General features: G+C 37.4%; 1 protein-coding gene across 2 annotated transcripts in view; it reads left to right on the top strand.

Annotated features, from left to right (window-relative positions):
- Positions 1-14,732, top strand: part of GRID2 (glutamate receptor, ionotropic, delta 2) — a 730,075-nt gene that overhangs the window by 572,882 nt on the left and 142,461 nt on the right. For both annotated transcript variants that reach the window (XM_014942655.1, XM_014942664.1), the window contains exon 9: positions 5,606-5,707. In XM_014942655.1, coding sequence (XP_014798141.1) covers positions 5,606-5,707 — 102 coding nt within the window. The remainder of the gene's footprint in view (positions 1-5,605; positions 5,708-14,732) is intronic.

Here is a 14,732-nt window from a genome sequence, read left to right on the forward strand (position 1 = left end):
TCCTCCGTGCTCTGGGTTGTGGTACAGGATGAATTAAGAAGGGCAGACACTTTCCCTGTGAATGTTTGCTGCCAGAGCAATCCCTGAGCACCACCAAGATTTTCCATGGGAGCTTTTTTGCATAGCAATCTACAGTGCAGTCAGAACAGGCTTTTCTGAGTATTTGACTTAAACTGAAATACAGAGGCAGTGGGAAAGAGATAGCCCTCTGGCTTATTAATATCCTTGCCTGGGTCTTTTCCTCAGAGTTGTGTAAGTATTTCAGGGAACAGGAGTGAAAAACATATGAAAGGTGAAAGCAAGGGAAATAGGGCCATACAGTAATGTATTTTTAAGTCCCATCTCCCTCATAACACAAAAGGAGAGGGAGGACTTGGGGGAATGAAGTTTCCTGAGAGGGCTGCCTGAGAGAAAAGGAGATCCAAAGAGCTAAAGAGAATGGAGAAATGACCCAAAGTGATTTGAAAGGTGAGTCAAAGCTGGATAAAGTGAAAAGTGAGGTCCCTTTACTAACCCAAGCCCTAAACAAAAAGAGAAAGACAGGAAAAAGGTGCAGGAAACAGCAGGGAAGATCAAGGGAAAGAAAAGCAAAGAGGAAAGAAAGTATGCTGAGAGTAGACAGAGAAATGACTAGAAGCATTGCAATATAAGAAAGAGCAAGATAACCACAGGTTGGGAAACCACTGGGAGTACTGAATTCACAGAGAGGACTAGAGAAGGGAAAAAGGGTGTTTTCCAAAGATAAAAGAGAAGACACTTAGACGTGGGAAATGATAGATTAAATTCACCAATTTCAAATGAAAGGGAAAATAGTAATGCAGAAAGTAAACTAGAGATGAAGGGGGAGAAAAAGTGAAGGACCATTAGAATGACACCACTGGCTTGGGGAGATGGTTCATTTTCTTTGAGATGTGGTCATTTACTATACTTTCCAAAAATCATACCATTAGAGTTCCTCTAGAAGCTTGGCCTAAGCACAAGCCTAATGAGTGGAGTGCACAATGTGAGAGCAGCTATGCAGTCTCTGCTTTTTCTCCGTATATTCAACGTTTGTCAGTGGTCTAAAACATCCAATTATCACTTCTGGCACCAATCTGGGTGCATAAGTCCTTGAGAAAATATTGAGTCAAGAGCTGGTAGGCAAACAAACAGCAGGTTACCAGCAGGTAACTTTCCATTAGCTTCTTTACTTCAATTCAATAAGAAAAGGAACTTTGGGCAGTCCTCAAACCAAAGCATTGTATTAACTCTATGCAGCATTATTCTGTATTCTCTATGCAGCATGTGCTTTGGCTTTGAGGAAAGAAATTCTTATGTAGGTCACTTGCACTTGTGTCTATGATCAGTTAATAAAACAAATAGATCTCCTTGACTGCTGCAATTCTAATCCTTAAGCCACTGGATATAAAACTAAACTTGGGTATTCACATTTTCCTAACATAGTTTGAAAATAACAGAGTGAGTCCAGGGGCAGGTCATTCCTTCTATTCCAGAGACAAATTAAAGTAATAAAACATACTGTACAAAATAATTAACTGAACGCACAGACCTATATAGGTTTCACCACACAGAATGTAGGAGAAACAAGTGCTGCTATACATTATCCAATTTGTTGAACACAGTATTTTCTATTGATTTTAACAACTTATTATTTGCTGACTATTACCTAAGCTCCAGTGGAGGGAGAAGTTAAACACAGAAAGCTTTCCTGCTAACCAATTGTGTTAGGAAATTACTTTGAAGAACAAAACTGATCCTTATTTCTTTAGTCAAGCCTTAGAGTGCAAAGGCCCTCAGTTAACCCCTGAGGGGTTAAATCAGACTTTTTGCAGATTTGGTTGACTAACTGTTGGGTTCTGGCTAGGGAGCTGAACTGAAAGGACTCTTTAACCACATGACAGCGTCCAGCTACATTTTTCATAACTGACAGTATCAGAATAACAACTGAAACATGTCTTTTCTGTTGTTTCTTCTGTGACACACAGTCTTTCATCTATAGATTTAGTATCTGCTTTTCCAGTCACTGGTGGATCTATTAAACAACAACTAACAAGAGGCATCAGGAATACTCTAGTCAAAAGTCAAGCAGCACAACATAGAGATAGTTTTGCACAAACTGGTATCCTAGCAAATTTTATAAATGCTGAGGTCAATCTTTGTCTCTTCCAGTGAAACAGGAGAGTGAAACCCTTTCTAATAATGATGATAGAGAAGACAGCAAACTGGGAGGTGGGTTGATCAGCAGGGTGTTGTAAATTATATATCAAAGGAAGCAGAACGTTGACAAGTTTTCCATCTTTATAATTTTATAACTGAATGTAGCAAAATCAATGCTGTCATTAGAATAATTAAAAGAAACTACACCTGAAGTACAAAGCGCTATAAGTGACAAAGTTCATATGGTATGAAGACAAGTATTGTGCTCAATAGAGAGTTCCCATCACCCCTATTATTCTACACAAGTCAACCAGAATTAGCGTGAGACTCTGTTACTGCCTGATCTATTCTCTCATTTCAACTGTCAGAGAGAGAACAAAAGAAAACCTAAGTAAATGCAGAAGCAACAAATGTTTTGCAGAAGCGGTTAAGCGAGAGGTAGAGCTGAAGAGGTAACTTCATACCACACTCACCTTGCTGTTTCAGCAATACTTACATTTGCTCCTTGCTGAAATGACAAGCTCAAATTGTTATCAATAAATGTTGATTCATTTTCACCTAATAACAGTAAGCAGCTCCCACTCAAAATCAATTTCAACTTTATCAGCAAGGCACTGCACATTTGTCTGCACTATGACTGTGCTGCATAAAGGAACAATTGACTTGAAAATTAAATGAACAATAATTGAAAATAAAATGTGCCTTTTTAAAGGAAAATTAGTGCTATGCTAAATTTCCAGGAATAAGTTACGCTGGGAATTTTTTCCCTAAAAAGGTAGAATGAATCAGTCTAAAAAAAAATAATTATATAAATATGTACACATTAACGCACATAATTAAAAATGGACTTTAACCTCAAAAGGATACAAAGGCTCTTCAGTAACTTGCTAGGGTTTTAGATCTGGCAAAAGTGGTACAGTTTCTGCAGTAATTATACTTTCAACACATTTGGTTATGCTAATTGGATCTAAGTTCTAATTAGTTTCTTTATGTGGCTAAGAATGACAATTGCTGAATTAATTTAATGCTTTTGTTTTGAATTTAGTGCCATTTTCAATATTTGTAGTCCAGAAAATGTAGACATCAAATGCTTTGCTTTATAGGATGGCAGTGGTTTATCGTATACGGTGTATAGCGCACACTCTTCAAATACATTTACTGCATTTGACTGCACTATTACAGGTAACACACTTCAGCCATTAGGGTATTCGGCTCAGAGTTGGAGGGCTTTGCCAGAAGAGTGATGAGGACCTGGAATGTGCCAGCAGTTCATCTGTACTGCTGTGAACAGCTACACACGCTATGGAGGTATAGAAGAAGCAGAGGTGGCTACTATAATCTGTGGTTGGTCTTTGTGATCAGATAGGAACATGAAGTGAGGAAACCAAGCAGGGACAGTCCTTTTATCCAGAAATAGCTATTGGAAAGATGAGTCATTGCAAGAGATGAATATGGTGCCTCAGTTCCACCTTGTATCCTATTGCTACTTCCAGTGATTTCTGCTGGAGTTCTGAATGCAGTAGAACCTTGGTTTAGTTATTACTTGAGATACAAAGTAAGCTCAGCATTATTCTTGCTCATTCCCTGACAATAGTATAACCTTAATATCAAAGTATGAAGAATTAGGACAGTTCTGAAAATGGGAGACAGAAGTTACTACATTGGTTTAAGACCAACTTCTTTTGGGAAACAGAATTATAGAATCATTTATATTGGAAAAGACCTTTAAGATCATCAAGTCAAACTTAACCTCTGTATCATCGCAGAAAGGTTTGGGTTTTTTAATTTTTGAGGCACCCATCTCTTAAGGAGGCATGTTCAAAGAATTTATGTGAATATATTGTAATGAAATAATTTAGAAGTTGCTCTGAAATAGCCTAGTGAGTGTAAATAAGAAAACAATACTTCAAATGGTCTGCTTCTCAAATTGTTAAATGGGTGTAACTCAGAGTTTGTTCCTTGTTTTGTGTCTCACTTTGAAAGATGTATGAAACACATAGACAAATGCTTTTTCCACAAAGGACTGAGAATAATGCTTTCTGTAAATTTGTGTCCAATCATGGTCAGCAAAGGTACTCCCCTTCTTTCACAGACCTCCTCAGCTGGTTTAGGCACCTTACCATTTCTGTGTCTGTGCATTAAAATACAGCAGTGTTTCAGATGTTTTACACTTGATATTTCTCACAGATTATAAGGTTGAATTCTCTGAGAGACCAGTATTAGTAGAGGCTACTGGGTGCAGTGGTGACCTACTGGTGTTGATCTTGTCTTTGTCAGAGCAAGATCTTTTGTGCCTTTAAATAGGGACATGAAAAATAGGTTTAAGGGCTTAAGTTACGCAAGTCAGAAGATGAGCATCTTTCTGTAGATTTCATGCACAGTCCACGGAGAAGGCAATTAAGAGAAGAACTGGTAATTGCAGGTGCCTAACTTTTTGATTGTATAACAGGTTTACATTAGCAATTAGTTTACATGCCATAAGTAAGACTCTGCTTCAGAGTCCTCTGAAGGCAGTCATTGTCCTTCTGTTGAATTTTGGATTTAACGATGGTAATTGTACAGGCCAGATGAATGTGGCAATGAATTCCAAAAATGAAAGCAGCAATGTTTGTATGTGGTGCTAAGGAATGAGTACATGGTTGGTCTGTTTCTTTATTCCCAAGATAAGCATCTACCACCATGTAAGAATGTAAGAAAGATATATTTTCAGAGAAGCTAAATTATGGGCCAGTATCTACTAAATTCAGACTGAAAGGCAATCAGTCCTAGAGAGATCCCTGAGAAAAAGCTTCTGTCTTAGAAGACCAAGAAATATGACAGCACCAATGCAAAGCCTCTTGTAGCTGAATTCCTTTTTCTGCATCATCTGTTGCAGTCCTTTCTTACTACTGTGATGTGCCTATCCGATGGTTTTTTCCTCAATCACCTTTAAATATGATTTTTAACCTGGCTAAAAATCACTGCTGTTTCATTATCAATGAGTAGTGCAAGCTTTAATTAAAACTAGTGTAATTCCTTTCATCAGAGTTCCAATAAGAAAGACGGGCTGGAGCAGGCAGCATGCTAGAATTATGTTACTTATTATTTCTTCAATTAGTGTATCACTGAAAGTAAGGTAGAAATATTGTTAGAGCCATACTACTTTTTGAATGTTTTTCATTAATATGGAAGTCTTCCCTGAGCTCTTCTAAAGCGATGCATTTATACCCATGCCCTGGATGCTGTTGTCCATTGCATACTGGTATTTAAAAGCACAAACTGATATCCCTAATTGCTTCATTTGCAATTTAAATATGAATCTGCGTGCAAACCCTTCCCTGACTTTCCATCCCATTGATTCCAGAAGGTGTTCTGTTTATTTCGTATGTTCCTGCTTAAAGCTGCCTAAGAGGAATCACTGGCAAAGTTTAATGGGCAATGAGGAAACGACTTCTGTTTTCTCTTTCAGCTCGGCTGCTGGAATCCCATCACTGGTCTGAATGGGTCACTAACAGACAGAAAACTGGAGAATAACATGCGAGGAGTGGTTCTGCGTGTGGTGACTGTGCTGGTAAGCATCCTCATCCCTTTGCACTCAGAGGGATGTATTTTCTCCCTTTTGCCTCACCTTTCTATTAAGTACACCATTTTACTGAGAACTTAGTTGGTGTTCGAGTGTCTGATTTCAGCTTGTCAATACCAGAGCAATGAAGCAATTTTCACAAAATAAAATTATTTATCAGTACAGTTCATTTCAAAGAGTGAATCAAACACATTAAAACCTGTTTCTTCCACAGGCGCATACTAGATTAGAAAATGCAACCATGTGAACTCATAAAGGGCAACTTCAAGTGCCCTGTTAGCTAAAGTTATCTAGTTGAAACTCTGAATGATTCATAAGATGTAGCTGCCTTCCAATTACTTTGCCAAATTGAGTGCAGTCTGACACAAATTGCCGCACTCAGAAAATATTCAAAATCAACTTAGGGTCCATAATGTTAGTTCAATAAAACATCTACTGTCCCATTATAGCTCTTCTTCAGCCAGATTCTTCCCCTGCATGGACACCTTGCATTAAGCAGCTGCTGCAGGGCTGTTGGTTTAGAGGTGAACAGAAAATGGCTACCAGAATAGGGAGGTGTTTTGTGATATGAGGCCAGTGTATTCCCTGTCATAGTCTTTGACTGCTTGAGCAGAAGTTCTAGATTGGAAAAGAAGGAGGAAGGAAAGAAGGAAGGAAGGAAAGAAAGAAAGAGAAATGAATATGAGATGTATAGGTCTTTGGACTGATGCCCAAACACAAAGTTGACCCAGGTCAGCAGAACTGTAAAGGTTATATTGAGCTACTTCCCTCTCTCTACTATCTAATTATGTTTTTCATTATTGGTTTGGTGTTTGAGGGCCTTACCACTTGCTTATAAAGAGCAAGGCAAGAGTGGTTTCCACGGTTTGCATTGCTGACATTGCATCATGCGGGAAAAGGCTCAGTCAAGGGTGGAAAGTGAAATCACCAAAGCATGTCAGTGCCACACACGGAGCGGTTTTGTACCCCTCCAATTATTTTAATACAGGTCTTTAAAAGCTATGATCTCTCAGGGTGTCTGGTCCGTTCCAGCTCTTAGTACACTAGAGAACTTACTGTGAGAATATCTACAATACAAAAGAAAAAACTCCCAACCAAATAAGAAGGATGAATGCGCAGAAAAAGACAAAGCAGTAGGGTGGGCTTTTTTACACTTTAATAGCATGTTCATCAAAATAGCATCATGATGGCAGTGGCTGATCTTTGATCTGCTTTGCCTGACAATCATGTTAATTGATTCAGTATAATTTTCTGTTGACAAAAATGATCTGTGGATGTTGCCTAGCAAAATAAATTCAAATTAGTGTCTTGGACTATTTTTTCTTATTTCTTCTTCTTCCCTCTCTCCCCACTCTGTTCTGATTTCATCTTTTACTTTGCTTGCCAAAGAGCATTCTTGTTTCAAGTCATTATAGCATGAATATTTAGCAACTTGCTAAAATACAAAAAAAAAGTTATTAGTTATGCTGATAGGGTTCTATATTAGTGATAAAAAACAGACGGCAGATATTTAAAGTTCAGCACACAACACATGGCTGTTCAATCTCCTCACTGCAGTCCTCACGTGCTGCCTCACGTGAGCACACAAAAGCCATTTGGTTTTGTTGACAGTTTCAAAGCACAACTGGTGACAACTTCCATGCACAACTAGTCTGAATTATGCTGTGTTAAAATCTGCTAACTTATTAACTGACTCTCGTTTTACGTAGAATGTGCACGGAAGGCAGTATATGGGGAAGATGCAAATGATTCATATTGGCTTTATAGCATAAAACTTCCTTTATTCTCTTGAAATTGTAGAGCTTTGCATGGCTGGTTAGACCAATCTAGATAAAACTGACTGTGAACCACGCTACAAATTGAGTTTCATTTGATTTTACTCAGCAAAGATGGGAGGCAAGGATTTTGTAAACTGCATGAATAAAGGGAGGAAGCAAATGTTTAAGCCAGAAAAAATATTTATCACTAGCAGTTCCCTGGACTAATGGTACTTTCCCCCACATACCAGAAATCAGGAAGATAAAATACCATTTCACCCTCATCCACAAACTCTACTGGCTGAGAGAGAGAGGCAGGCAAACAGACACTGGCAGAAAATCAAGCTACTAACTGAGAGCCTGAAGAGAAGTTGGAAGGTGCAGATGCCAGAGTTGCAAACTGCTAATATTTTCTAACCTCTTCTAATCTTTGGTTATCCACAATTGTTGCTGCCACCCCTGCGGGTGACAGAGCATTATTTGCTATCTTTCCATCTAGCAGTTTCTCTTACTGCTCTTACTGTGTATAAGTAAGGGTATTCACAAGGATATGCTGGCTTCTAAATCCTAGTTTAATCTGAGATTGAAAATACAGCTGTCATGAGCATATCATTACTTCAAACATACATGTTGCTGTAGAATAACTTTATAGGACCTTTACTTGTTGTTAATTATAGCTCGGTTCCCATCTTTACTCAGCTTATTAAAATGGTGCAAGTATGTTTTGGTTTTTTTTACTGGAACAGAATGAATAAATAGATATACCTGAATTTCAGTGGAGTCTTACCTGAGATGCCATAACATTGGAAATGAAGCAAAGCTATAAAAAAAAGTATTAATACTTGTTTTCTCTCATTTCAAAATTTGACTTATAGTCCCTCTATTAGTTATTATTCAAATTACAAAAATTTGTTCTTAGAAAAACTTAGCCAACAAAGACATTGACTAGAATTTCATTAAGCGCTTTTCATTTTACAGCTATTATCAAAGGATATTTGCTGTTAAGTCTATTAATTTTGTGAAATGGAGTAAAAATTTCAAGTTATAGTTTGGACAAATCAATGGAACAGTTTCAGGTAAATCAAGGCCATAGTAATATATGGAACTGCAGTGTTGATCTGGTTTTATACCTGCTGTATGCGACAAAATCGAACATTTATATTTAACCTATGTGATGAAAATACGCAACTCTCCTTTGACCTGAGTGCTGGAGGGATTTCACCCATCAACTTTATTTTAGCAATGATCTTTGTCGTACTTATTTTTCCATCTTTCTCAGAGTTCTTCAATAAAGTCAATACCTTTCTGTTAAAAGTATAGAATCTATTATTGACTATGAATGAGTAGTTATTGTGATTAATGTTCCCAGTTTCTAACAGTATGGTCTTGATCCAGGAAAAAAGGAAGGCTTATTCTAAATAAAATAATACCTTTGAATATGAATGGGTTACATTTTCATTGAGATTTGAGAAGTTAACCTTACTTTGTTAATTTGTTCTGTTAACACTTTGAATCTATCTTTCTAGATAGCAACCCTTCTCCTCTTCCAATTTTATTTTGTTATGCCTTCAGGTTGAAAAGGAGTGGTTCTAAAAATTGCAGTAGATTTTGAGAGGAGAGCAAATTGCAACACCTGGGTTATACTGCATTACACTTATTATAAAATGAAATATTCTGCAGTCTGAAAATGATAAATGATTGCGACTAATTTCCCTGAAGCAGTCCTTCAAAAAGCAAGTGCTGAACAATTCCCATCATCTGCATCCATCTACCAGTCTTTCCCTAGATAAATTTAATAATTGTGTGCTATGCATCTGCCGATCCAGAAGAAAATCTCTCTGTGAACATGACAGAATACAGTATGTCCCCAAATTGGAAATCGCTGGTTTCACTTAGCAGTGAGACCTAGCTCATCTGAAGTTAATAGGATTTCTCTCTTTTGCATAAATAGGAATGAGAAACAATTCTTTGTGTTTTATTTTGAGGGGACCTGTTGCCATGCTTGTGTACATGTGATAGAATATTTTAAACTCACTTGGTTTAATACCACACTTTCTACACTTCTAGAAAAGGTTTATTTTATCATACTTAAATATCAAATGTCTCTGTCTTGGACTGCTTCTCCTCATGCAGCTGAAGTTTGAACTTTGTGTTTGACGAGTTACTTTTAAGTTCAAGTGACTTGCTGGTGAATTTCTGAAATGTATTCTGAGGTTCTGAAATGTAGCTCAACCAAAGGTCAACCTAACAACTATCCTACATATCCATTTTTGGATATTTGAGTTTATCCTTTTCATTTTCAGCAGCTCAGTTTTATTGAAAGGAAGCTAGAATACCGCAGATATTCTCATAATATCATTTTAGTGGTAGTAGCAATTAATTAATTATTCATATGAATGTTAAGCTATCAGACATGGTATGAGATTTGACCTGTTTGACAATGAATAGGCCAGCAGATATTCCCGAAATCACATTTCTAAAAATGCTCCTGTTGTTTAAAAAAAGAAGTTTGAAACTCCCTGTTTTAAAAAATAAACACCTTGATTGAAAAGTACAGACCCTTTTCTAAAAGTGCGTAAGGTATAACTTCCTAATGATGCAAAATAAATTTGTGACTTTACATGAAAATTTGATACAGCTCCCCAAGAGTAGGTATGTATTTTCACACCTGGATGATTCTGAAAATGCAGGCAGAGAAGAAGAATAAAAGCAAGCGATACTGAATTATAGTTTGCCATATATCCCTATGTACTATTTCTTGAGAGTTATTACCCAGGTTACTTGGACAGAGCCTGGTGGACCAGAGACAGTTTGGTGACCCTTGGCTCCAGGTGGGCACTGTGGGACATGGTGTACTCAGAAGGCTGGCAGAAGGGCAGACAAGCATTGCAAAAAAAAAAAAAAAAAAAGCATCATTTACACCAGGAAAAATATCATATGTGGACTAATTTAATTCTCAATGGTTGGCATTAAATACATGAGCATTTGTTGCCCAGATTAGGAGAGAAACAAGCCTGAATGCAGGCAGTATCTTTAGGGACACCAGCTGGCAGGAGGTCTGCACCTTCAGTCCCTTTTTCTATTGAACAGGGAAAAGATAAAACAGCTAATATGAAGCTAAGTCCTGGTTTTAAAAGCTGAAACTGTCTCTGGGATTTGACTTCCAACACTGTTTTACACAAAGTAACAAAAGTCCTTTCCCAGAAGCTGGAGTAGCTTTCGGAGCAATAGGAAAAAGGAAAGGCATAAGAGAGATGAAATAAGACAGTGTTTAAGCATACACAGAGGAACAAACAGTCAAAGGTGATAAAGGATAAAAAAATGGCAGGACAAAAGCATCAGTGAATGACTGTAAAATAAAGATCAACTGCAGCAAAGATTATGTGTGAGATGCCTTAGGAAATACTGAATAAATATCTTATAATAGTGTACAGTCAGAATAGTCTCATAGATAACTCCTTTTCCATTTTCTCCCATTTTTTGGCTCTCACTTTTCTCATGTAGTCCTGATCTCTTTCCCCACTTTCACAGTTGAATGGTGTGCACTTCTATGAATCCTTCTTCATTCTGTCAGGCTGCAGTTTCTATGCACCAGTGCCTACAATATTTTTAAAAGATAATTTTAATGAAGGCTTGTATTGTACTAAATTCTGTGTTGCTGTGTGTCTCAACATCAGCGGCATACTGGGGCACTGTAGTGAATTTCCTAAGGCAGCAGAAGTGCCTTAGGAGGTGGCAAGGTTAAGAAATGTTACTTGACTGTCTTCATCAGTTGTAGTATTTGTGTTTTGCGCAAACACATTTTACTCTTTTACCTGTAGGAGATAAATCCTTCTTTGATGGCCATTTATGCAGCTGAGTTCGAATGGCAGAATAGCCGTGAGTGATACAGTCTATCCTATCTGGAGTCTGTCAAAAAATCTCTATGTACTATAACTCATTAATGTATTTAGTATATGCCATGTGTGCTCCAGTTAAAATATTTCAAAACTACTTGAAGTTTTAGACTATTCCATTGCTAGTTGTAAAGAATGCATAATGTCTTAAGCAGCAACAAATCCCTGTGTCTTGATTTCTCTATGGGCAGCCATTTTAATGCCCATATCCATCATTGAAAGAAATTTGGAAAGAATGAATCTTTTATAAATCATTTATAAAAATGTTCAGTGAAATGCTGGTAAATTATAGCAACTGTGCTAGAGGTGTTTTTTTTCATTGGTAAATGAATTAAATCATCCAGAGTAATGATGCATAACAGCATCAGGCTTCCTATTTACTATTCTTCATAGTTACCTTTGTTGTTGACATGGAAATTTGGTATGAGATATGTGTGATGAGACTGGTTTCACCTATGGAAACGTCAGTTGGTATTGGAATATCTTTTCGTGAGACAGATTTTCTAATTTAGAAACTAGAATTCAGATTTCAGGGCATGATTCTTGACAAGCATTTATTGAAACTGAAATTTTGACATAAAAATATTATTTGCTTTTACAGGTTTTAAGAGTAGTTTGCTTATTCCTAATGCGAGGAGGATTTTTTAAAATGGCTTGGGATATGTGCTGACAATATGAATTGCTTTTTACTCTCCTAAAAAGTTATTATCAAATCTTTAAAATTAAAAATGGAACTTAATTACTCTTTGGTTGGTCAAAAGTTTTTGCAATTATTTTAAGGATAAGCAAACTTTTAATAGTTAACAGCAAATGTTTCCCATCACAAAGTAAGAGTAGGTCTCAGAGCTCCTATTACACTTGCTAATGCAGAGAATACTTAGGCATTCAGTTTTACAGAGACTGTGAACTCTAATTTGTCACTGGTGTGTCCAGGAAGAGTAGGTTTCTTTTTATCTTGCTTAGTCTAGGCAGCTTTATCATGAGTCAGAGAAAAGTAAGGTTTTAGAGATTCTTTCTAGCTTTCATTTCCATGCAAATAAAACAAAATGGGTTGGTATTACTGGAATAAAGCAGTATAGCAACACGTATAAAGAATTACAAACTAAGGAGAGGGATTTGCAAGAGTAGTTTGTGTTGACTTAACTATGCTCAGGAACTTTAGTCAGAATTGTGTGAAATTTAGATATTTTTAAACATAGAGTATGCAGGAAATGTAATAATGTTGTTTTCCCCAGACTACAAAATGCATTTTGTACTGCTTCTTAAGTAAAGATTTCATCTTATGAAGATACTGTTTAGAAACAAATTAATTGTAAAAAACTTTTATTGCATTTCTAAGACTGATTATGTTATCTCATGTTCTTCACATAGACACTTTAATTTCTGAAAATAAGGAAAGACATCTAGACTTCAGTTGAGTCAGGTATAATTAGAAAGTGAGGAGACAGTGCTGGAAAATACTAGCTCCAGTGAGACAGCTTTTTCCTAAAGTTCTCTAGTTTTTAGCTTATGTTCTCAAGCAGATAGAATTTGTAAGGCTGCGAGTTGGTAATAATTGCATCATGTGGCAGTAATAATTATTATGAACGTTCAAGAGAAGACTTGATATGTCTTTCTCCCTCCTCACCTCTTTTCCTTACTTACCCTGCATAACAAACAGCACCTACTACTTTTCTAGCTCCCGTCCAGCATTTCAGAAGTTATTAGCATATAAAAGTTGCTCCTTAAGCTCTGGTGCCTTCTGGCACTGACTGTGCACATCCTAGCTTACTGCACAGGCACAAACTTACAGAATATACATATCAGTGCCATACACTGAATTAAGCCCAAACTTTCTACCCTGCACTAGTCAGCTGAGATGCTAATCCCTTCCAGATCTCCATAACCTTTCCTTGCCATTGTTTTGGCCATGTTTCTACACTACTCCTCCCCTCCATTTATGCAGACAATATGGTATCATTACATGTACATCAGCGTATTTAATACACTTGGGTGCTTGATGAAAAAATTGAATCTTTAATATCATTGCAGAGAAAGTGGCAGTATTAAAAGCAACAAGGCAGACAGGAGTGGAATTTGTGCAGTTCTCTCCTGGGAACTAAGAATGATGGCCCATAAACAGAGGTGGAAGAAGATAAGGTTCCTAAAGTGCCTCCTGTTCTCAACCAGCCCTTCTTCTCTTCTACTAGTTTCCAGTCCTGTTTAGGGTTACTTTACTAAACAGAAAATGGGGACAGGAGCTATTTCAGCTGTTCCCTTGCAATTGTTCAGTGTTGATAACTGACCACTGTAATTGGGGCACAAGCACCCATTAGGATAGAGCGTGCCTTGATATTAGGTATTGCTTGCTTTGCCAGAGATTTAGATTTGGTGTAGTCTCCTTCCCCTAATCTTCACATTCCGTTTTCCTCTGTCTGCAAACATTTGCATGTGTATGTGGGTTTCTTTTGGAAAATACTTTGATTTTTTTTTTCCCTCAAGCAGTACTGCACTGTGATGGGATTTCCTCAAAATACTGAATTAGTCTTACAGCAGCAGAAGCTAATATCCCTTGTTAGAGGCAGAGCCTGTCTTTTCATTCCTTTTCTCCCCTGTAAAAGGGCCAAATTGAAATTGCTACTGACTGGGCACAGGTTGCGTTTAATAGCTGGTTTATGTCCTTTTGAGCTACATAGTTTGTACTAAAACAGGTAGGCCATAAACCTTACGGCTATTCGTACCGCACATGTGCCTACTTTGATCATTTGTTTTACAAGCTTTAAAGCTGGGAACCTCAGCCCCTTTTGTTTTCAATTAATATTTCCAGTCCGTTTTTCCAAAGGAGCAGATGCTATATACTAGATGAGGTGAACATCGAGGAATTCAAATGTTTTGGGACTGGCTGGGCCCACAGTTTGACAGTAAGGTTGGTCCTACCAGGTTTTGCATTGCACCTACCTAACTGGTCTGTGTGTCAAAGGCTACCTCTCAAGGCTCCTCAGCTGTTGTCTTCTCACTGATCCTTACCCATCTGCTCTGTGGGTATATTTGCATTCCAGAGTGATTTGTATAGCTCACAGAGCACACAGGAAATCTGGCTTTTAAACATAAAGAGGTTCTTACTCTGATTATAATAATCCTTCCACACTATGCAAGATAGAAAGGGAGGTGAACTGCATAACAGTGCAATGTCATGAAGTATTATATGAATTGGTTATGAATAGGAGCTCTTACATAGCTGCTGGAAGAAGCACAATGCAGCTCACAGCAGGTTAATATGCCCATACTACACTTCTGCTAATTCCACTATCTGAGCTCGCTACATTAAAGTTAGCATTGTGCTGTTTAGACGTACTCTAAAACACTCCAATTGATTCCAAT

This window comes from Calidris pugnax, unplaced genomic scaffold (genome assembly GCF_001431845.1).
Source record: "Calidris pugnax isolate Ruff unplaced genomic scaffold, ASM143184v1 scaffold15, whole genome shotgun sequence".
Classification (NCBI taxonomy): Eukaryota; Metazoa; Chordata; class Aves; order Charadriiformes; family Scolopacidae; genus Calidris; species Calidris pugnax.